Source organism: Platalea leucorodia, assembly GCF_965183815.1.
Source record: "Platalea leucorodia genome assembly, chromosome: 8".
Lineage (NCBI taxonomy): Eukaryota > Metazoa > Chordata > Aves > Pelecaniformes > Threskiornithidae > Platalea > Platalea leucorodia.
In genome coordinates, this window is record NC_138830.1 from 53104839 (window position 1) to 53127938 (window position 23100).

The following is a 23100-nucleotide window of genomic DNA, read 5'->3' on the forward strand; positions in this document are numbered from 1 at the left end:
ACATAAACCGAGGAGCACTGCCATCAAACTCGTAGTCAATCACATTCTCTAAGTAGCTTAGAAAGATTCAGTATCAGGATATATAAAAATCCTTAGTTCATTCTTTATCCTCCTTATTAATAAAAAGGACCAAATGGTTACTTCTCTGTTTACATCAAAACATATCCAGCTGAGGCTGCAACAGTGTTTGTGTGCAAGAAGGCTGTCTGTACAGTGAATGTATGGTTAGGAAAACATAAATTACAAGTGAGAAAATGAAAGGGCCCTGAATGTTCCCTCTGTGACATTCTAGACTGGAAATAAGCACACAATGGGCACTTACAAAAGGAAGGTTTCATTTTCCTTTATTACAAATATTTTCTTTTCAAGAAAAGATGAAATGAGCATTGGCAAAAGGAGCTGGGCAGTGGGAGACGGAGACCATGGGTATCCTTAAAGCAGAAAGCAATAAATCCATTTAGCCTACCTTTGCTTTTCTTCTGACCTTCTCCACATCTGTGCAATGCCAAACCATACATCTGTTGCTCCGTGCTTCAGTCATTGTTCAGCACTGTATGTCTCAATATACGCTTAAATCTTGTGTGTTTTCAAAGCAGGCTACCCCAGCTTCAAGTGAACTCCTCTCAAACTGCCTTTTGAAACCTCCCATCACAGTGCTATATGGGGAGGCTCAGATCACTCCATAGTCATTAGTCAAATAGGTTGCATTAATTTCTGTTATTCTTTCTTCTTGACTTCGGGAAAACAATTTTTCTGTGCTAATAGGGTTGGAGACCCCAGGACCTCGTTGTTCTCTATCAGGGTAATGAGAGCACTGTGCTTACCTGGATGTTCAGGATACGATAAAGATTTTTCTGCTATGGGAGGAAAACAGAAAAGGAAAGACACCATTAATCATGAAAGTTCACTTATGTCTATGATCTCTAAATGATTCTTCTTGTATCATAGCTTTTTGATACAGCAGTAATATTTATGTTCAATGAATGTTGTGCAAACGGGATGTAGGCTAGATAATTTGAGAAAAAAATAATGTATATCCAGTAGAAGAAACTACGTGCAGTAGACTTCATTCATCACTTTGTCAGCAGACTTAGAAGACTTATTGTGTTCAGGTAGATTGAAATATGGAGTGTTCAGCCCAAATTCTCCTTTCCCCACCCAGTTTTCCACAGAAAACAGAAAGCTGACTAGAGATTCCATTTTTTAAATTCAGACAAATTCTGTGTCAGTGCATATAATACTGCCTGTAAACTTCCATCTGTACCTCCTGCCTCCACTGGAACAGTGTGAAACCTTGCAGAGTTCTTATCTGCTTCCAAAAAAGAGTTTTCAAACTGGGCTAACTTCAGACAGCTCTCAGCTGGAGGGGCTTGTAAATCTAGGGCATCTCATCCCCATCAGTTGGCACAACCTAAAATGCCAGAAGTTTGGGGAATTGATGAAATTCATTGCTAAAATATTCTAGACATACAAGTTGCTTTGAATGCTTTGAGTGGTGCTGCTAGGCACTGCTCACCAAAGACCATGTGAAGAAGTTTAACCACTGTCAAAACATCTGTTGTTGGCAGCATGGGTCGTGATCAGCTGTAAACTGGCACAGTGAATAACTATCTTCCTTGGAAGCAATGTCCTCTCAGGGCAGAAAAAGCAAGATTTCTCATTGGATGCAGATGCTTCTTTTTATCAAAGAGCCCAAAGATTCTGCCATTGAGAAAGTCTCATCTGCATTGTAATTTCCACCTCTCTGCAAATACATGTTGGCTTCTTAACCTGGTAAGAGTATGGTTCTGTCTTGCAATATTAAGGTGCCAAAATAGAGTGTTTTCATGGCGTTCTGAAAAGTGTATAAAGGATTTGAAAAGCTCCATGTTAATCTGTGATTTCCTTGGACAGTGCAGTGTTATTTGGAAATACTGCTAAATTGTGACTCAGTTCCATCTACAATTCAATAATCAAATTATATTTAACCTACATTTTAAACCTGATCTTGAACTAACTGGGTTCCAAAACATTGTGACAGTCACTGTGAAGTTGGTGTCTCTATATAAAAGCTTCTTAGACTAATTTATTATTTCCTTATTTATACACAGTTGAGAGGTAATCATCATCATAATTTTAAACAGAGAACAAATAACCATTGGAGCTGATTGCCAAAGAATTTAATAAGCTTATCACTTAGGTTCTTTAAATCTAGAATTGGTTCTTTTTGAGAAAATTGTGATCAACTTCAAGTTGTCAATATTGATGCTGAGTCACTGGAGATGACTATTCAAAATGTGTGTGGCCAAATATTTAAAACAGCCAACAGCATTACAGAATTAGCTTAAATTAGACTATGTGCATTCAAAAAACTGTGAATGCATTTTCTATTTGGTGTTCATGTGAGGCAGGAGAAATACGCAGAAAAAAATCACTCCCAGAACAATTTACACCATTTTAGGTAATAATTTCCTGACTAATAACAGCATCATCTTACAGGGCTTTTTATTTTTATTTTTCCCCATCAAGACATGTATAAACCCTTGCTTGTCAGAATGGATTTCTTGGCATTTTATTTTTTCATCAAATGTGTGCATAGTTGTAGCTCATGTCAGTTCTAAGGGCATGTTTGGTAAAGTATGCAGGAATATCTTATTCATTGCTAAGTCGTCAAATAATAGAACAGGGGAATAACAGATTTGTGTTAAAAGATAAAAATGTAATAAATCATGAAATTAAGATTTCACAGAACATTCATTCGTAACTGTAGTAGTAGTTATATAAACGAACAAGATCCCTCTAGAATTTTATCTAGGAAATTTTTGTTGTTTGACCTATTTAGAATGAAGCATTCTTTTTTTTAACTTCTTCCATTAGTCTGCTTTTGTATAGCACTAAAAGACAGTTTTCATACATGTATGAAAAGAAATCCTGGAAGTTACCTTCCTAAAGAGAAGTCGCACAATGCCCTTTTCTACTTCCTAAATGTAAACAGGACAATAATTTAGAAATCATCAGTAGCTTTCATCTACTGAAACTGTTGTCACTGCCCAGCTCCCTCCCCATCACTACAGAGGCCACGTTGCATTTATTTATACCTGAGAGAAGACTAAAGCCACTAGAGTAGTTTCTCCTTCATTCCTCTAAATCTCCCAGACTTTCTAGCAAATTGGCTGGTCTCTGCATATGCATGTTAAAGTTAATGCTATCAAAACAATCTTTCTGTTGTGATAAAATTCCCCTTTTATCTACCACTTTGATGTTCAGAGAGGAGTGAATTCATCTGTCCTGCTGTTAAGGAGGATAAATTCCTTGTAATATGAGCAGGTGGCTTCCACACTTTTTTCTATTAGTAAGGCAGTATCAGTAAGCTCAACCATATATGTTCAGATGTTAATCTTCAGCATCAGAAAAGTTGGTTTGGGTATGAAAAAGTCTCTGCTAAAAATGAAAGAGGAACATTTCACAAGGCCTTCTTCCCTTCCCTTGTGACTGTCATTAGCATCAGTGAGAACCGTGTGGACTGATGAGGGGAAAAGCCTGTAAAGCCTTTCTGCTCCTAAAATGCAGCAGATGAAAGAGAAAGAAAAGCCCAGCTAAGTCTATTCTATTTAAAGTTCATTCTATTTAAAGACGACATCCAGCATCTTAGAAAGAAGATAGGCTTAACACTGGTCTTGATGGGAAGTGCACCGATGAAGAAATAATACGTAGCTGGGTTGGCTGAATACAGCGCAAGTGGCCTCATAAATGTGAAAAGCAGGTGTCTCCCTGGTCCCTAGGCAACGCTGGTGCTGTAACAGGTGAATAGGTGTAGTTTGCTCTTTCAAGCTTGGTCAGATCATCATTTTCTATGATGCTGTTGTTTTAAACATAAGGTTTGTTCTACCTGGGGGGAAAGAATCTTTTATAAATAAGAAAATAACATCATTTGTTCTTTGAGTTTTTCTCAAAAGTACCTTAAGTGTAGTAAATATTATAGTGACCTTTCATTGTCCTCTGTCCACCTGGAGAAAGAGTATTTGTTTTTCTATGATATGACCATCATTCTAGAAGTGTCCATTGTATTCGTGGGTACTTGATTTATTCTAGAAATAATTGAATGCGCCTTGCGTTTATAGGTGGAAAAGTGAAAAAAAAAGAATGAATCCTTTCTAAATTATTTATATAGTCTGAAAAAAAGAGAGAGATGTTTGTCTTCCTTCTGAATCTTCAGACAACTGTACTACATTTGATGTATACCCTGGAGGTAACAGGCTTTGAAGCAGGCATTCAACATATGATTAATACATGTTAGAATTATCTTTTTGCCTTCACTCAGTGAGGCTATGAGCTGGGCTGAGAAAGAGTCAAAGTCTAGTGTAAACAAAAGTCTTCGAAACGATTCAGAAAAAGTGACTGTTTTCAAGTATTCTTCACCATCACTAATTTACAGTCCCTGAATGGCTTTTTAGTCTTCTGCAGGCACATAAATGTGAGGATAGGAATACAACATCAGCTCTGGATGGGGTTTCAGCACTGCTGTGGGAGAGAAGCAGTAAGAAAAGTTCTTTAAATTCATTTGTGAATCTTATGAGGATCTTACTCTGTAGATCTCCCAAAGTTTTCTAAGATTTATGGTGTCTGCAAGAGGGATAGGAGGACTCTTTGCGTTGCCACTCTGGCAACTTTAGAGGCAACTCTTGCAGCACCCAGCAGGTTATGCGTCCATCCATTTTAGCCTGTTATTTATGCATTTTGTCCCTCCCCTACTCAATCATGAATCCTAATACCTAAAGAGTTCTTGAAGTGGTCCAACTAAATCCCAGAGATAGCTTGGCTTCATCACAAGAAAATCACAATGGAAAACTGCTCGCAGAGGGACTTGTACCTGGAGCATGGGGAAACAGCCCGATTAATGCTTTCTTGTTTCTTTCTTTGTAGTATTACTAGTACTCCTTAGCAGTACTTTTCCAAGCAGACTGATGAGCAGCAAAATGAGATAAAGTCATGGTGAAACACCCCTTGCCTTTTTTGATCATTTGTATTAATAACAGTGATATTAAGCATCTTTGTGTTTTTCAATAAAAAGGCACAAATTTATAGAGCCTGCAGAAATTGTAGCCGCGTTATAGAGAGCAGAATTTAATCTTTGGCCTTCCATTTAGCTAATTAATCATTTGCATTTGTTGCTGTTGTTGCAGGCTGCAGCATATAGTGGACAAAAATATTCATTCAGTCTTTTGTTATTGAGCAGTACTTCTATTTTGTAAAGTAAGTGGTGTGTGCCTTGAAAGATCACAAGGCATTTACAATACATAGCCTGTGAAATTCATTCAAAAGTAAAAAGTGAAAATGCATCCAAAATTATTATGGTCAATTTCATATATTCAGAAAGATTTTTTCTAAGCTACAATTGAATTCTTTCTGTAATTTCACTAGGGAGATGGAAGAACATTATGTACTTAGAAAAAATATAGGATAAGCTGACAGCAACACTTTATATTAAGAAATAATATAGTGCCTACGAGCCAGCATTATGGCAGTAAGACAATGACAATTACTAAAGACTGTTTAGGTAACTCATAGTTTTAATTTGTGTTTTGCATCTATTTTACACCATCAAATCCTTGTCATGTTATGATAATGCTTTGTATTTACATAGTGTCTTTCATCGAAATGGCTTCCAAAGTGCTTCATATGTTGCTTTGTGTATAGCTTACATCAACTTAATCCATTACATTAATACAGCTATCTCTGTAGTGAAATACAGCAGCTATTTGTATCCATATAGTAAAGGCTATGCAGAGTTTTAAGAGGGAAAATACCTTCAAAATCTGTAGAAGAGATTAGGGAGAATATAAGTTACAATTTGCCCTGACCACAAAATTGGCAATTAAATTGCTCATGTGGAGAGTTCAGTATAAACTGCAGTTGGTCAGGTCTGCTGCTTTTCAGCCCGCCAGGGGCCACCGATAGCAGGCCAGCACATTTGGTCATTGTGCTGAGATGAAAGGTGATTGAAGAATCATCAGTATTGCTTTGTTCAATGCATAAATGTTATGTTAAATATTTCCACCTAGTATTTCACCTGCCCAGTTTGTGAAGTCTGGTGAGCTCTGTGCGCCAGATTACTTGGTTTATTGTTAGCCAGCAAGCCGGGCTTTGTGTTCCAGTGAATTCCACAAGAAATGTCCGTTACTGACATTTATGAGATTCTCATTCCTGATTGCTTGAGAATGCAAACCTTTGTGATCACTTTGACAATTCATTTGTCCTTGGAAATATTCCAGATACAGAGCTATGGAAATACCTTGTTTCCTTAACAAATAAATATTGGCCACTCAGGTACACACATACTGAATGACAGTGTGCAAAGTAAAAGACACAGACAAAGAGTAAGCAGATTGCAAGAGATCATATAAGCTTGTCTTCATATTTTCAAGAAAGTAGAAAAAATATGGTTGCAAAAGCAGCGGACTTCAGTGAAGGAGGATAAATACAATAAAACAATTTCCCTAGGGAATTTCTAATAGTGACATGTGAATTAATATATGCCATTATTGTTCATCTTTTATGATATATAGGTGTAGAAACAAACACATAATAGTAGCACAGAATACCTTCAACTGGAATGTCGCCCTGAAAAATGCAAACTGACATGTAGTTTTAATTTGTTTGTTCTTGACTGGGAATCACAACATGCAGAATCTTAATGAGCCATGGGGTAGCGATCACCAATCCTAGACACGTTTATCTTGCATAGTGTTTGCTGCTTGCGGCAGCTTTTTAATTTGGGTATATCGGTACCCCACTCTGAGACGGTTTTTTGGTGGCTTCATAAAGGTATTAAGGTTATTACTGCATGCTCATGCTGTGGCTGGACAGTGGGCATTCAGGTGATTCTGATGCAGTTAAGTTCATTTGTTCCTCTGTGCTCTGAGAAGCCAGTAAATAAAACCTCACTTACTACAGAAGCTTTAAATAAGGCTGTCAGATAAGAAACCAGTTTTCATACAGGTTAGGTAGCATTTCCAGTTTTGTTTGAGGCTGAGATGGAGTTAGTGCCTGGATTCTCAGGTGATAACGTTTTACAAAGTGATCTTTTCATGTATCTGCCCCATGGTGGAAATCTGACAAGACTGGTTTTTCCTGAGACCCTACTGAGCCATTTTGCTGTCCCACCAATTTGCCATAGAGCTCAGTGTGGAGGAGGATTTGGCTCAGTATTATGTTATATTATATCCTGCTTCTGCCAGGAAATAGCTACTAAAGTTAAGCTATGGTTCAATTTGTTTGTTTCCCCACTTGACTTCTCCCTTTAGCTAGCCTTTGATGCAGGCCTAAATATTCTCAGTAGACACTTGCCGTCTTGAATTTCCTATACTCAGTAAGATAAAGTTCCTGCCAGCTTGGAACCATAATTTTTCATTTTATCTTTTCAAGCTTCGCACATAGTTTGGAGCAGGCTTGTTAGATCCAAGGAAGGGAGGAGTAGAGTTTGACTGCTGAACTGAGATTCTCTCTTCTGCTCAGGGCTATCCTGGGTGCAGTTACATAGGCTGTATTCTAACACAGTTGTTTTGAATGTTACTTTTCTCCTTGCCATCCCTTTACCGACTCCTTTCTTGTAAGAAACATAAGCTGCTTGTTTTCACTCTTAGGGACCTCCATGCCTAGTGGAACCACCTTTGTGATCTCTCACAAGAATGTCCAGTGGTTGATATCTACTTCCCATCAGTCCATCATGACAGCAAACATTGCTCACTCATTGCATTTTCAAGTCTATTTGTGCTTCCTTGCAAGCTACCCTCACGCCCTTGGAGGGACTCTTCATCTACATCCATCTCTATATTTCCTTGATGCCTTTCAGGTCCCTGTTAAAAGTCTCATTTACAAAAAACTGATGGTTAAACGTAAACTGCTGGCTGCTATTCACTCATTGTTTCCTTCTAAGTTGCTACCGGTCTGTTGTCTGTCTTTCTGTATTTTTTCATAAGCTTTTGGGTGCAGAAAAAGAGGAATCAGGTCTCTTTTTTCCTATGTTTATAAAACTCTAAATATGACAGAATTACGAGAATTTCTAGGCTGTGTGCATGACAAGCACAATAAATGACAATATGGCATATCACTCCACAGAAGAAGTTAACCTTACATATTCAAATGCTCAGTTGTCGTAAATGAACATACCTCCCTCCAGCCAAACGCAACTCTGGCCCAGGGTATTTGCCTTCTAAGTTATTATTTTTAATACGGGTCCAGATGATAGCAGTTTAAATAAAGTACTGAACTCATCTATTTTATTCTTAATTTATAGTGGTGCTTAGGGGATATGCAGATATTTAAAAAGAGTAAAATCAATTAACTTGTGATCCAATTATTTGTGTTAGCCACTGTGGGGTTTTATTTTAGAGCACTGGATCAGACTTTCCCAGTTAAGCACCGTGCTTTGAGAATGTAAACCTTTCATTTTGAAATATGATGAACCTGTGGTTATCTTTTCTCTGTTTGCAAATTAATTCCTATTTTTGTCCTTTCATAGTTCTTAAATTCCCTTCTTTACTTTTGTTTTTGAAAGGGGCACAGTATAAATATAACACATTTTTCTGAATACTAGGAAGTCTATTCCTTGTATAAAGGCGGCCGAACAGGCAAAAGAGTTCACCTTCTAGATAATATACGCTATATTTTTCTGGGCCTCTCTATTTCACAGTAGATACTCGTCTTTTGCAATCACAAATCTGTAATTTATTCACTTTTTACGTTATATATTTAGAGTAGACCCACGCGACAACTTCTGTGATTTGATCATTCTGCTTTTTCATCCATCTTGAACAGATTTTAGTCTAATGTTCCAGACAGCTTCAAAAACACTCAATGTTTATATGGTCATTTCTAAAATGCAAAGAATGCTAGGGGTGAGTGTATCGCTACGCTTGGAATTATTTGGCTGGGCACAGCCTGTGCCTGTAGACGTCATCATTTCCTTGATCTGCAGGTGCCAGAAGCTCTGCAGTTTTATGCCCCCAGCAAGTCTATGTGCCCTTTCTGACACTACTAACTCACTGCAATTGAAGCTACTGAGAGCCCTTCCTAAATAAGGAGAGAATAGGAACACAGAAGACAGCCCAGCCTAGCTGAGATATCCTTGAATTAGATATTCTTAAACTGACATTCAATAGTTTTTGAACTAGTTGCACATCGTGGCAATCTTTTCCATCATAGTCTGGCACTGGTGGGGCAAGCATAATAAATTTATCTCACTGGCTTCACAATTACGTATCTGAATAAAATAGCTAGATCTTGAAATATTTGACCCTAACAGCTCTTATCGTTCCCAAGGTGATCCAGGGAGTATTGAACACTTAATTGAATCAGACTAGTGGATTAAGGAAAAGATTTTTCAGAAGCAGCAATATGAATTAGGAGCAGATGCCCAGTCAAATCTAAGGGTTAGATTCTTTAGGATTAGGTTCCTTGAAGTCTAGTCACCTTTTTACAGAGCTAAATAGGAATTGTTCGGTACTGAACACTTGTTGGGAACAATTCTGGCCCTTATGGTTCTGATGTCTCCTTTTATACATGCTCAAGCTGAGACAATATGAAATAATACAAAAGTATCCATTGGGCTAATCTCTTATTTTCAATTAGCATAAGAGGTGTCCAAGGGTGCTTTCCAGTGACAGCATTTTGCTGAGCAGGAAGGAATATAATCTTGGTAATCAGTCCTCTGTTATTTCCAAGATTCTTAATAGAACTTTTCTTTTGATTTGTTTCAAAGCAAGCAAAAATATTGTTATATTATCGTTTAAAGTTAATTAAACTGCAAATGAGCTTAATGATCTGTCTGAAACAAAGCTCAATCACAACCTGTTACATATTAACTATCAAAATCAAAAGAATCTTTATATTCTTTGTTAAACATACCAAAGAAGACAGAAATAGCCAACCATTAATGTCATCCTTTTATAAAATCAAGTTTGAGGCTGGAAAGCTTGAACTGAATGCATACACTCAAATTATACAGCTAAATTGAAAAACGGTTTGAAATCATAAGTCAAATCTATTGGAAGAAATGAAAAAAAAAAGATAACTGAACACAGGAAAAGACATAGTTGTCTCCTCTGTATTTTACTATGAGGAAATCCATTTTACCTACTATTTGTCCAGCTTGTGAAATCTATATATTAATAAAATGCCATTTCCTGGATTCAACATTCTCACAAAATCTTCTGTAGTGTTATGACTTCATGTGGTCTATAAGACAGAACAAAAGACATTTAGTCTATTCAGGTTTTGAATCCACTGGGGTGATTTTTTCCCTGGAGTGATACAATGTCACCGACAATGTAACTTTTAAGCAGCGCACGTACAGCAAAGCCTATTTGTGTCATTGAAGTTTGTAATTTTGGACTTTTGAAGGCTTAATCCCTAGAAATGCTAAGATTTCCTAATGATCTATAATGGTACTGCTGATGTTCAGCACTTCTCAGGATTAGGTATGTTATCATTCTGGTTTATCCACCTATAAAGCAGGTATTATCTTATCACTCTTATATACAGTGCTTTTAGCACGTCAGCCTCAAGTACTTGAAAGGTGAGGAGTATTATTAAGTCTGACCCTTACAAGCTTTTCCAATGATTTGCTTAATATTTTTCCTACATAAATAAGAATGATGTTATACACTTTTTGTCTGGATAGTAAATTAGCGAGAATTTTCTCATAGGGCTTGGCTAGCTGAATAGTCCAGCAGTGCAATAAACTTCAGAAGGTCATAAAAAATTCTTCCACTGAAAAAAGAAAGTAACACTGACTTATAGTTATGCCGACAAAGTGGTAGCATGAGGTCCAATTATTTTTGAGTCTCTTAGAGCAACCCCTCCAAAAAATGGTATGGGAACACTTTTTGTGAAAAATGTTTTATGTATTGATAACAGTGTAGTGAAAAATTAATAAGGGTGGGGTAATTTATGAAAATAAGAGTCTGAAATGCAAAACTGGATTATTTGTAAATAATAGTACATTCGAGGGCAAGAATGGGCTATATATTAGTCAGCTTCCTCTTCTGCTCAGCTAGGAGTATAGTTCCCTTTCTGAGAGCATATGCAGCTGTGGAACACTATATATTTTCAGGATTCACTTTTCCAGTAATATGAAATGAACTGTCATCTTGTGATCAGAATCTTCCAAAGCTTGATTCCCATCGCATTGCTACTTATCTGCCATCTATTTAACGGAGAACAGCTGTAATGTGCTACCTTATATTTCATGAGTGAGAATGTATGATTTAGAGCCTATAACAATCAGTTTCAGTCAAGGATTACATCTTTCTCCTGTTGTGGTAAATAATTAATGCTGGCTTGGATATTTTGTGTGTGTGTGTGTGGTCATTAAGTGAAAATAGTAACAATTTCCTCTATGTTTTTTTTTTTTTCTAGTTTCAAGCCACAGTAAAGGAGGGAGTCACGGGCGTAATAGTAAACTTAACCGTTGGTGACCGAGATGACCCAGCAACTGGAGCATGGAGAGCTGTCTACACCATTATTAATGGAAATCCAGGGCAGAGTTTTGAGATCCATACCAATCCCCAGACTAATGAGGGAATGCTCTCTGTTGTCAAAGTAAGAACAATTTGCTGTTGTTCTATATGGTTACTGTAAGGTCCACCCGCTGGATTTACTGCATAAAAGGCGGCGCAGCAAGGATATGTTACTCAAAAATATATAGTTGGCTACCAGCCCTTGTCCCAACAATATGTATAATCCCTTCTTCTGTCACAGTAACCTTACTTCTTTAGTCATAAGGACCTGTCTGTTGTTAACTATAGTGTCATTGTGCTTAAATAACAGCTAGTTTTGTAGTAAGCATCACAATTCATAGTGAGACTTCACAACACGGTTCTGTTTGTGACTGAAGGTACAATTAGAATTCAAGGGCCACATTTTGTTCTCAGAGAACACAGATGCAAATACCAGGGAAGTGAGGGATGTGGCTTCAGACTGAACTGGAGAGCCGCCTTTGGTCCCACATTTCTAAAGTCTCACGGAAAAAATTATTACCTGTCTATGTATGAAGATAATCCTGTATCCTGCACTTTTAAAAAAGAAAATAGTTCGGGTTGCTGCCTGTACCAGAATTTTCTCTGTTTGACTTCAGAGGAGGTATTTTCAATTCTAAAGACAAATGGAATGTTTTTCCATGGTGGTGCTTTTGATTTCAAGGTAGGAGTTGAGAAAATAGCCTTATCTTACTCATCATAAGTAGCTACTAAGTATGACTCTGATTTGTTTGCTAAATGCATGTTACATCATAAATAAGCATCTATACATGAGAATTAAATTATATCTATGAGGTATGGCAAAAAAGTACATGCTCTTGGATAGAGGGACATCTCCATCTTTCATTAAGTTCATTATCTTCAATGCACTTTATAACTACCATTGCATCTAATGCTAAACTCTGACCCAGTATCAGATGAGATGAATGCTGCTGTCCCATTCTGGCTAGTCCCGTCTTCTGCTGGTTTGCAATGGGGTACAAGGAAAAAGTGTTAAGTACTGTCTTTGCACCTTACACTCTGATTTTATAATGTGTTTTACAGCCTTTAGACTATGAGATTTCGGCATTTCACACGTTGCTGATCAAAGTAGAAAATGAAGACCCGCTGATTCCAGACACAGCCTATGGCCCCAGTTCCACGGCAACAGTTCAGATCACTGTTGAGGATGTGAATGAAGGCCCAGTTTTCCACCCAAACCCAATGACAGTGACAAAACAAGAAAACATCCCTATAGGCAGTGTTGTGTTAACGGTAAATGCCACTGATCCAGATACTTTGCAACATCAGACTATCAGGTGAGTGCAGTACCCTCTAATTTTCATCCATCAGAAAGCGAGTATGTCTCTTGTGCCTAAGAATTTGCCTGCCAGTACAGAATTAAATTAAAGTTGTTTGGGCTCTACATAATAAGTGGCATTTTGTTTTCCTACAATGAAGAGATTCAGTATGATGAAAACAAAGAACTGCATTAGACAGGGGGCAATAGTTTTCCAGGCTATGAGATTACTGCAGTAGAACAATTGAGTGTCATGAGCAACAGACATAGCTTTGCATAGTGTTTCAAAATGACTTTTCACCAGCTTGTTTATTTCTCTTCCTTCATGAGAGACAGAGAAAACATGTAAAAATTGAAAATGTGTATAGAAATAATTTATGTTTTATATATGGATTAAGTTAATTTGTGATCATTTACAATGTCCCTCAGTGAAATAATTACCATCCATCCACATTCAAAGGAAATCCTTCCCAGTGAAACACTGAAGCTACAGTAAACTAAGACTTGGCCTTGCCCAGATAGATGAAAGTAAACTATTATTTCTGTACTATGATAACGTAATCCCACACGTGTGCCATGTCGCAAGGAGCAAACCTAAGTGTTAAGTGGTGCCATCATCTTACATTTTTGATCTACCTGGTCTGGTCTTTTGTTTTTAGATTTATGGAAAAATGAAAGATCAACTACTTTCTTCTCTAATACTAAATTGACTTTCCAGACAGCTTTTCTCAGCATTTGAGAACTGCAGGTTAGGCACTAAAACTAAAAGCTATATCTGTGGCTTTTTTCATTCTTACCTGTGAGTCTAATTTCCCCTAAATACCAATGTATATAAAAGGGCATAAACATCTTTGTGAGAATGACTTCAAAGCTTTACCTGAACAATGTGCAGTCAATCTATACCATGGAGGTATAGATTTCTCTACTATCACAGGATTATTTAGCAGTGATTGTGCACTTCTTAAAGAAGGTTTGACATATGTACTGTTCTACAAAAAAAGAAAGCTACTGATCTTGAAGATGTTCTCTATCAGTAACAAACGTTAGAAAGCATGCCATTGCGAAGGACCTCACTGACAGCCTTGGATTCAAATGATGGGAAGGTGAATTTAAGCAGGTGAGTGTGCTTATCTCCAAGGAAGAAGGAAAAAGGGAAGGCAGATAATTCAAAGTTTCAATTCTCTGCATCACCTCAAAAATACCTAGTTAATGGAGTATGAATCGTTCAGTTTTTCTCTATCAAAAATGCCTTTGAGTTCTGCCATTGAAATACCAGCTTATCTGAAGGATGATTCTTAGCATATGTCATTCCCCTTGTTTTCTAAATTTGTTTATTTACAGAATGCATTTTTATTCTTAATTTTAGTTTTTACTCCAAGGATTCCTTATTTCATTCACTGTGGTCACACAGATTTGTCTATGGATGGAAAAACTATGGCATTTCTATTGCTTGTCAGATACAGCAATATGACCCTCAGCAGCATTACTCAGAACCTGGTTTGTGTAGGGAAAAGATATTTGTTCCATTTGGGGTTGGGACTGAGGTTAAGAAACATAATTATTGCAGTTCTCCATAACTTCATGTATTTTCATGGGAGATAAGAAAAGTCATATTAATTATTGTAACAGTTGATTTTGGAGGGCTAAAAGAGAAAAACCAAGAAAAATACAAGGATTTGGTTATCAAAATCAACAATCCAGAAACTATTATCTGAATTTTTCCCTTTGACCTACTGATTTTGCTGAATTTCTCCTAACTACATTGGCACTGAAATCATAGGACATACCAATGAGTCATTGAAAACTCAAAGTTAGCTTTGGGTATTGTGTGTAACCAGCTGAGTAACATAAACACTTTCTGCAGTCCACCACATCTCACACCGGGCTGCAAAAGAACTCTAGAAACCTTGACTATGACTAGCTCATTATCTGTAAGTTAGAAGAAAATAAAGCAAGCGTAATGGAAATCTGGGAAATAGCAGAATGATTCAGCAAAGGTTAATTCAACTACCTCTACCTCCTTCTGTTGCTAAAATAACAGGAAAGCATACAACAGCATTTTTTAAAAGATGCTTTTAACACTGACAGGTATTTTTGAAACACATAGCTACTAGCAGTGAAAAAGGCAGACTGTAGTATACGAGAACAGTTTCTGCAATTAAGGATAGTGTAAAGTTGCATGTATAAAGGCCAAAGCTACTCACTAGTTTGGGTCTTCCAGAAATGTTTTCTTATAAGTTCCTAGAGGCAGGTGTGTGTTTAGAGTCTGGACCTAGGTCCAGGCCTTTTGTAAAGAATGCATACCAAACTACGTGGTTCTCGGACTACGCTGTTATCAATTATATCATCAGAATCCTTACTATGATTATACTGGTAAAATAAAGGCCAAGCAGGCACGACACAGACTTTTAAACGAGATATTAGACTAAATATTGATAACCACGAGCAAGCAATGTTTTGCGTCTGCAAGAATCAATGAATACCAGATTTGTATTTTGTGTGCTGTGTGAAAAATGTACATTACCCCCAACAAAGTATATATCTGTTCAAAATGTACAGATGGATACAAACAAAAGAAAAACAGAGAATTAGTAATGTTACTTTTTTCTATTTTCAACCTGTAACAACTGAGATATGTCTAACCGCAGGGATATTTTTAGTTAGTTTTCTATATAAAACTTGTAGGAGGGGCTGATGATTATTTGTAATCAGAAAATTTAGTTACTCTACTAGATTCAACATCATAAATGCATTTCAAGAACCATGAATAGTGTATAGAAACCATTTGTGCCATTGTCCACATCGAGATTGTATTTATTCTTTGAACACTGCATATCTGAATCAGATTCAAATTACTTATCTCTTCAAAAAACGTGGCTTACTTTGTAAAAATTCCTAAAGACAGCTGTACTTTTGAAGCAATTTTCTTTCTTATTCTTCAGCTTGAAGTGTTTTTGCAGACTGAGAAGGAATTTCATTTAAAAGTTCAAACAAGCTGGCAAAAATCTATTACACTGAAAAACACATGACTCCAAGTATTTGTAAGACTCAAAAGCACGTACCTTGAGCTCTAGCTATTTGTCTGCACATGATTAGCAGTGAACTTTTATGGTGTCAGCTCTTCTCTGATCTACTGACGTTAACATTTCAAAGAAACTCAAGGTAGAGGTAGAAACATCATCCTGGAAACAAGAACCGCATGCTCATATTGACTAGCTAAATAATGTAGGCATCAAGTTTAATCTTAGTCTAAATTATACCTGTTTAAAATTAGGTTAACACTGACTTTCACAACTATACCCAGATCTGTGATTTCCTTTGAAAAGTCTGCAATAAGTATAGTGAGCTTTGGACTCCGGATGTTGTAGAAAGGAAAGAGCAGATGGAAGCAGTGGTGTTTCCTGAACACATACCTTTGAGTGGAAAGTAATGTTGGTTCTGCTCTGATCACTCCCAGAAAGAAAAGGAACCTGTTCAAGTTGGATCACGTTTCTTAGATTCATTAACCTATTTTTTTTTAAGCGTTTAATTCCCTCTACGGTTTCCAACTTTTTTAGAATTAAAAAATTAAAGAAATCCAGCAGGCCCCATTTTAATTATAACCCATCAATTTATTAATAGAACAGTAATGAAGCTTCTGAAATTTGATTTCTTAATCAGGGATCATTGTTATTTTTGTGCCAGATTTAAGAGTTTAATTTTGGGTGCTTCTTCCCAACCTCTGAAATTTTAATCAGAAGTTTCAAGTGTACATGTCAATGAGAAGTTAAAGGCCAAATTTAATAACATTTTCTACCTTGGGAAATTAAAAGAAGAGTCTCACTCTCTGAAATCCATTATTAACAGTAGATCTTAATTAAACACCGTTACGGTCCTCAATATTTTGTCTGTGTGAAGAGATTGGTTTCAGTATTTTTTCCTTTTTTGGATTCAACAAGTCTAGGATATTCAGTAGTTAGACTTTTAACTATGTGTAAATAAGTTGTTTACTGCAGTGTATTTGTAATTTTTAATTAAAGCAACGTTGTTCTCTGGTTTCGTGGTTTATCATGGCAATGTATTTTTATTACCTACTGTGCTCTTGGATTTTAAATTATTTATGTAAATATATTATTGCAGTATTTATTCTCAGTAAGCAATATGTGACTCAATGCTTCAGAAATATCTTCACAAGAAAAGTTTATTATAGCTCTAAAGCATATCTAATTCATTAAGTAGAGCTAAAACGCAGTGTTTGAAGCCAGAGAACTTAGAAACGGAACCCAAACTGCAGTGAGTTTCATGGGAATATGAAAGACTACCAAAAATATCTGAATCAATATATGTAAATAAGATATATGTTCGTGTGTGTATGTGTCTGTGTGTGTGTATTTTTTTTTTTTTTATCTGCACCTTAATCCAGCTGATTCCACATAGGATAAATGGCTTCTGGAAGCACAGGTACCTTGTCTTAGTGGTGAAGTCTCAACTGTTGTAATTTGAAAGCCAATTTTTTGCTTGGAAGTTGACATCCTTTTATTTGATTCTGGTATCCTTATATCACCATATCATTAATTTAGTGGAATTGCACAGATATGAAACCAGTAAATCTCCATTAGTTTGAGACTAATGAATTCAGGTTAGAATAGCCTGTGACGAATCCAGCTACCCAGCTGCCTGTTAACCTGCAGCCTGGACATTCGACTGCTGTGGCACTGCCATTATACTGGCAGTGTGTTTGATAGCTCTGCTAGTCTGTAAATGGGGGTAAAGTCGTGTATTTTTTTCATCATTTCCAAATAACAGCTACTGGTCTGTCTGGAAGTTGGATAGACTCTGTTTCTCTTTACATAAAGTGCATTTTTCTATACGGCGAACTAAGTGTATATATTAATGAAGCTTCATCCTTGAACATCAGACCATGGGGATGATAAGGCTGAACCTAACAGATACTGAGTTAAAAGTGATCACGTTTGTTTATTTGTCATTTGACCAAGAGCCACTGGACAATGGGCTGGCCATTGATTGACTTTGGGAACAGGAGCTTTTGCTACTGGGCCACATTTTGCTTTAGATTACATCATCCTAACTTTGAGGTCAGTGCCTATGGAGTTGGTGGAAGTCAGTGGAAATGTTCCAAACTCTTATTGGTGGCAACCATGATCTGCATACTCTGTCAAAAAAATGATTGCCTAAAATTCTGTAAAACAGTGCTGAGACTACACTGAAGTGGGATTTCTTGTTCAGTGAGTTTCTTCCCCATCTCAAATACTTGAGAAAACTAAGGAGAATTCACTGGAAAAAGCAAATTTACTTCTATTACTTCTCTTTGCTGCCCATCACCACCCTTACATGTAGTGAATATATAAGCCATGAATTGCAAAGACAATTCAAAAAGACTTTTTCATGTCCCTTGCCAGGATTTTTTCCGAGATCCTGAACCCTCTGAACAAGGATGAGGCTTCAAATCACATTCCTCACAAACACTTAAGGGATCAATTTTGCATACTTTGTTGCACATCAAACCTTTTTAAAGCCCTTTTGTTGCAGGTGGAGGTCAATAAACTTGCTTTTTGGGATACGCTACAATCACTTACAGCAGTACTATATAATGAGAGAGGGGTAGAAAGTCTTAAAGAGTGAATGCTTATGAAGTAACACACTTAGTCATTGTTAAATATGTCTCCTAGAGTCTGAAGGACTTGTCTTTGATTCCTAACAACAGGAGATTTGTTTTCCTTGTGCAGACAGAGGAATAGTTCTATTGTTATAAATGAATGTCTGAGCCATGCTCTCAGCATGCAGCACCAGAGTTTCTCACTGTAAGTTACACCCAAGAGCATCTCAAGTTGGCTCTGCAGTTTTATTTATGGCCTGCCTGAACCCAGCCATTGGGAATTTGTAGCACATCTCTAGATCTGAAGTTGCTGTATATTGGACAGTGCAAATTGTTTTTCTTTTCCTTTCTCTTTTTTAAGTTAGAAAGAAAGCCAGGTAGAGAGGGAATCTGCTTGCAGCAAAAAGTTTTTCCTCTTCAGTCTTTCCTGCAAAATTTTGAAACACAGAGACACTAACTCTAGAGAGCTGCATGTATTGGGGTATCCAGCAAGCAATGCTGGAAAAGGAGACACTTAATCACTTCTGAAAGAAAGAACTTGGCCAATTGCCTCATGCTACACAACTACCACCTATAATTGCAGGTACTCACTAGTCAACTGTTAGCTCAACAGTATTCTACACAACAGTCTTTCTACTGAAACTGTTTCTTGAACATATTAATACTATCTGTGTAGGTAATCACTGTGATATGTATATGTTACTATCATAATATTAATATCTAAAGGGAAAAATTAATGAAAAAATACATTGCCTTTCTTTTTTCTTTTGTCGTTGCTTGACCAAACTGACTTCCACTTTTTGTTTACTGAACAAAGTAAACAATCCGCTCTTTCCCCATACAGCAAACTCTTTAAGCCTACAGCAAGATGGGAAAGAAGCAAAATTGTTTCTGGAGTGGTACTGTACCTCCTTTATTCTCCTCTCAGACCCATGACCACACTGATGTAACTTTGGAGAGGTGATAATGGCTTAAGAGTAAAATCAGGCCCCATTTTTCCTGTTCAGAAGATGACTTGTAGCTGGCTAGCACTGTGTGGCTATATCACTGAGTCTGAATTAACGTGGAGGAAGCAGCTGGTAAAAAAAAAAAAAAAAAAAGTCTCTGGTGGGAACTACTGAGATGAGACTGAAGAGAATAAATGACTGGAGTAAAACCCCAGTGCTGAGAGAATTAAAACATCTGCCAAATCTGGAAACCATGTCCTATAAAAGCTGTGGACGGCATCTAATGCTGGCCGTTCAGGAAAGCCACTTTCAACTCCGTCAGCTTCAATATCGGAGCTATACTATTACAGGACCTTGTTTTCCTCAGAGTAGCGAACAGATGTTGATGGTCTGCTTCCCAAAGTCTGTTTTTCAGTCCTTTTATTACTCATAGGCATTCCCTGGCTTGCTTAATTTACAGCCAGCCTGTCAACACCTCCCTTTTAGCACCTTGGAGAGCCCCGAGGAGTCCTTGATTTCTCGGTTGCTTCTAGTGTTTCTCCTAGTGGTGAACACCTCTAAGTCTCCCCCGTTGCTGCTTTTTGCCCTCTTCTTACTGATGTTATCTGTCTCTGTGTTTGGGCAGATGTTAGGCCTCTTCTTTCCTTGTCTGTTTTTATATATCTTAATTTTTAGTGCATAAGGACAATCCCATCTAACCAGTTGGTGCTAAGCTTTGGTATGCCGGCTTTTGCCTTGCAGGGAGGTGGGGAAACTCCCATGCTTGCTTTGTCTTATCTATGCTAACAGCTAGCCTTACTGCTTGGTTCTTCCTAGCAGTTGCCAAGGGTTGGGGGGAAAGATTAATGTACATAAACAGGTTGCTATAGCACCTATTTTTATTTTACCTTCTTATAGTAGGAAAGGAGGGAGAGCGGAAAGCAAATTTTCACCCAGACTGAATGAGGCAGTTCTCCTGAAGAACAGGGTCCCTTTCCTGAGAAAAAAGGTTAATCCCTCTCTCTCTGATTAGTCCCTGAAATAGCAGAAGTGTCTGAATTAAATTATTAAAAACTACCTAAAGTGAGGGTCCCAGGAATTCTCAATCCAGTGATTCGTAGTTTTGCGGTAACCCAGCTACCTGAGGCCAGACTTTATCATTCCTAACAATACTTGTCAGAAGAGCATATTCCTAAAATTTTCCACCTGCTCTACTCTGTTGGAATAAATCATACTTAATATGTTGATATTAAAGCTATAGATGACAGAATTGAGAATCTGTGTTTCCATGTAATCAAATAAGCCATAGAAACCAATTTTAACTTCCCTTGATATTACCTTAAGAATCCCAAATTCTTGATTAATAAGGATGAATGTAACATTTACGGGGAGTTTAATTAGACCCTCTGTCTTTATCCTGCATAACAATATTATGCCACATTATGATTGCAACCATGTCAGCACTCAGAATGAAAGGCTGTGAACTGTGAAATTATAGGACACATTTTTCATGTCACTGACTAAACAATATTGCAGATCTTCTTGAGAAATATAACAATAGGATATATCAGTCACAAGTTATGCTTGCAGTCGATCAGATCTTGACAATAACTCACTATGCCATTACTGTTCTCTTCTGGTTTCAGAAAAGGCAGGATTTTGCCTCTGGAAGAGGTAAAGAGTATCTTGATTATAATAAGTTGGCTATCAAGTTTGAGGACGCTGTGTGAGGAGGCAAGTTGACAGGGAGAGGGATGGTATGAATTTCTGTTAATAGTTTAAAGCCATCGAATTCTTGAGTCCCACTCAGCCAAGTTAGATCACGCGTGCACGTCTGTATGTAGTTACAACTCTCAGTGGTGCTTTGACAGAAATTTGTTTGGACTGGTAATATGTAAGATTGTAGCTCCAGCGACCATCATTATTTTATACAAAGGCAAAAGTTAGAAAACCAAGCACTCAAATAAAAGTTTTCCAGGAAGACTGGTAATGCATCTAGGCTAGAATCCTGTCATCAAGTGGAAGTATATAGTTAAGCCATTCTTGTTCTTCTTGTGGAGTTCAGCACTTCTGTCTTTAAAGCAGGTATAGATCTTAGATGACACCAGAGCAGGTGTTGTCTGGCATTCGTGTCCTGATTGGAAAAGGGAAATGATGTAATTCTTTCATAGCTATTTCCCCTGCTGTGAAGATATGGCGTGCCAATGTTATGGCGATATTTCATTTATTTGCCATCTCCAGAATAAGGACAGAATAAACCATGGACACGCTCCGTTCAGTGGCAAAATTCCCACTGAATCTGGGTGTAGGATTTCATCTCAGAGCAGAAGCTTTCCCAAATACACAGAAGTTCTGTTGTATATTTACAGCCACTGCTCAACCACAAGCCATCCCTAGTCTGGGCATTTCAAGGCATAAAGAACCCCATCTTCTTTCAGCCTCACGGACGGTTTTTCTTGGAGTGGAATTTAAGTTCAGTGAGCAAATTGTCAGAAGGTTTAAGCACTCATTTTTACTAAATGGAGCTCTGCAATGTTACTGTAATAGGAAAAAAAGTCTTATAGAGTTCAATTGGAATTTTTCTATTAACTTAGTAATAAGGATGCCAATTTCTGTAAAATAGTTTCTGAGTAAGAGTGAAATTATGCACTTTGTTAAGCAGCAGTAAGCCTGCAGATTCGTTCTTGGTTCAAATGTGAATTGCTAGGGACTGGCTTCTTCCTAATTTTATGACCATTATGCTCTAGGTAAATATGCCTACAGAGACATGCATGCCTACTCTACATATAGCTAGATAATTATTATCCATGTGATCCCTTGGGGCAGCTCCATTGGGTAGTACTTAGCATAGCATTGCCTTGGAGATACTAACCTGTCTCACACAGATTTCATTGAATAGTCCAAACCCTGGAGAATTTTTACACATTTACCTATTTTAATGGGCCTGTCAGAATAATGTGTCCTCTTTTTCCTTTCAAATGGGAAATTTCCAATTGAATTCTACCTGCCTAAGGCCCAGCCTCTCTGGAGATTCAGCTCTGGGTCATTGGTAGCATTTTATACATAAAAAACAAATGCAGCCACAGAGTTTATCTGATAATGCTTCAGGGCTAAAACAAGAAATTTTTGTATTAGTAGGGCACAAGGTTTGCAGCTTCAAAATGAAGCACTCAAAAGATACTTCTGGCCCTGGAAGCTTCTAAGTTATTAACTAGTGTTTAAAACACATTTTAGTAGAGAAAGAAAACAACACTGTCTCAGTTTTGCATATCTCCATGTCAATTGTGTTAAGTTAGTTTGACTCATAGAAACTGTTACAGAGTTTAGGTTTTCAAGTACAAGGAAAAAAGAAGAAAAAGCCCATAATAGCTTTAATCATTGTATAACTGTAACCCTTTGAATGAGTCCTTCTTTGTGCAGTTAGATGAGTTTTTTCATTTCAGCTTTTGTCATTTCAGGAAAAAAATAGTAGATACTTTTAGTTTTAAAGGTCTTGAAACCCCCATTTTTGGTCTGTTAAATTGAAGCATTAAAATTCATCCCACAGTGATACTATGGACATGCATTGAAGGTGGCTGGCAAAACATTCGGATTCCTAATGACAAGGGAAAAGTGCATGACAAGTTTAACTCTTGGGCATCCAATCCAGGGTTAAATAGCATAGAGTAACTAAGACATAATAGTTAATAAGAAGCTTAGGAGAGGATTAAATACCTTCAATTTACAGAGCACAATATATTGTGTGCACTGAGTGCAATAGATATCAAGCAGAAAATAAAACTG

General features: G+C 37.2%; 1 protein-coding gene across 2 annotated transcripts in view; it reads left to right on the forward strand.

The window, feature by feature from the left end:
• The window catches only part of CDH13 (cadherin 13), a gene marked incomplete at its 3' end in the record, with an annotated part of 521180 nt that overhangs the window by 444353 nt on the left and 53727 nt on the right, over positions 1-23100 (forward strand). For both annotated transcript variants that reach the window (XM_082320962.1, XM_082320961.1), the window contains exons 9-10: positions 11398-11580; positions 12561-12814. In XM_082320962.1, coding sequence (XP_082177088.1) covers positions 11398-11580; positions 12561-12814 — 437 coding nt within the window. The remainder of the gene's footprint in view (positions 1-11397; positions 11581-12560; positions 12815-23100) is intronic.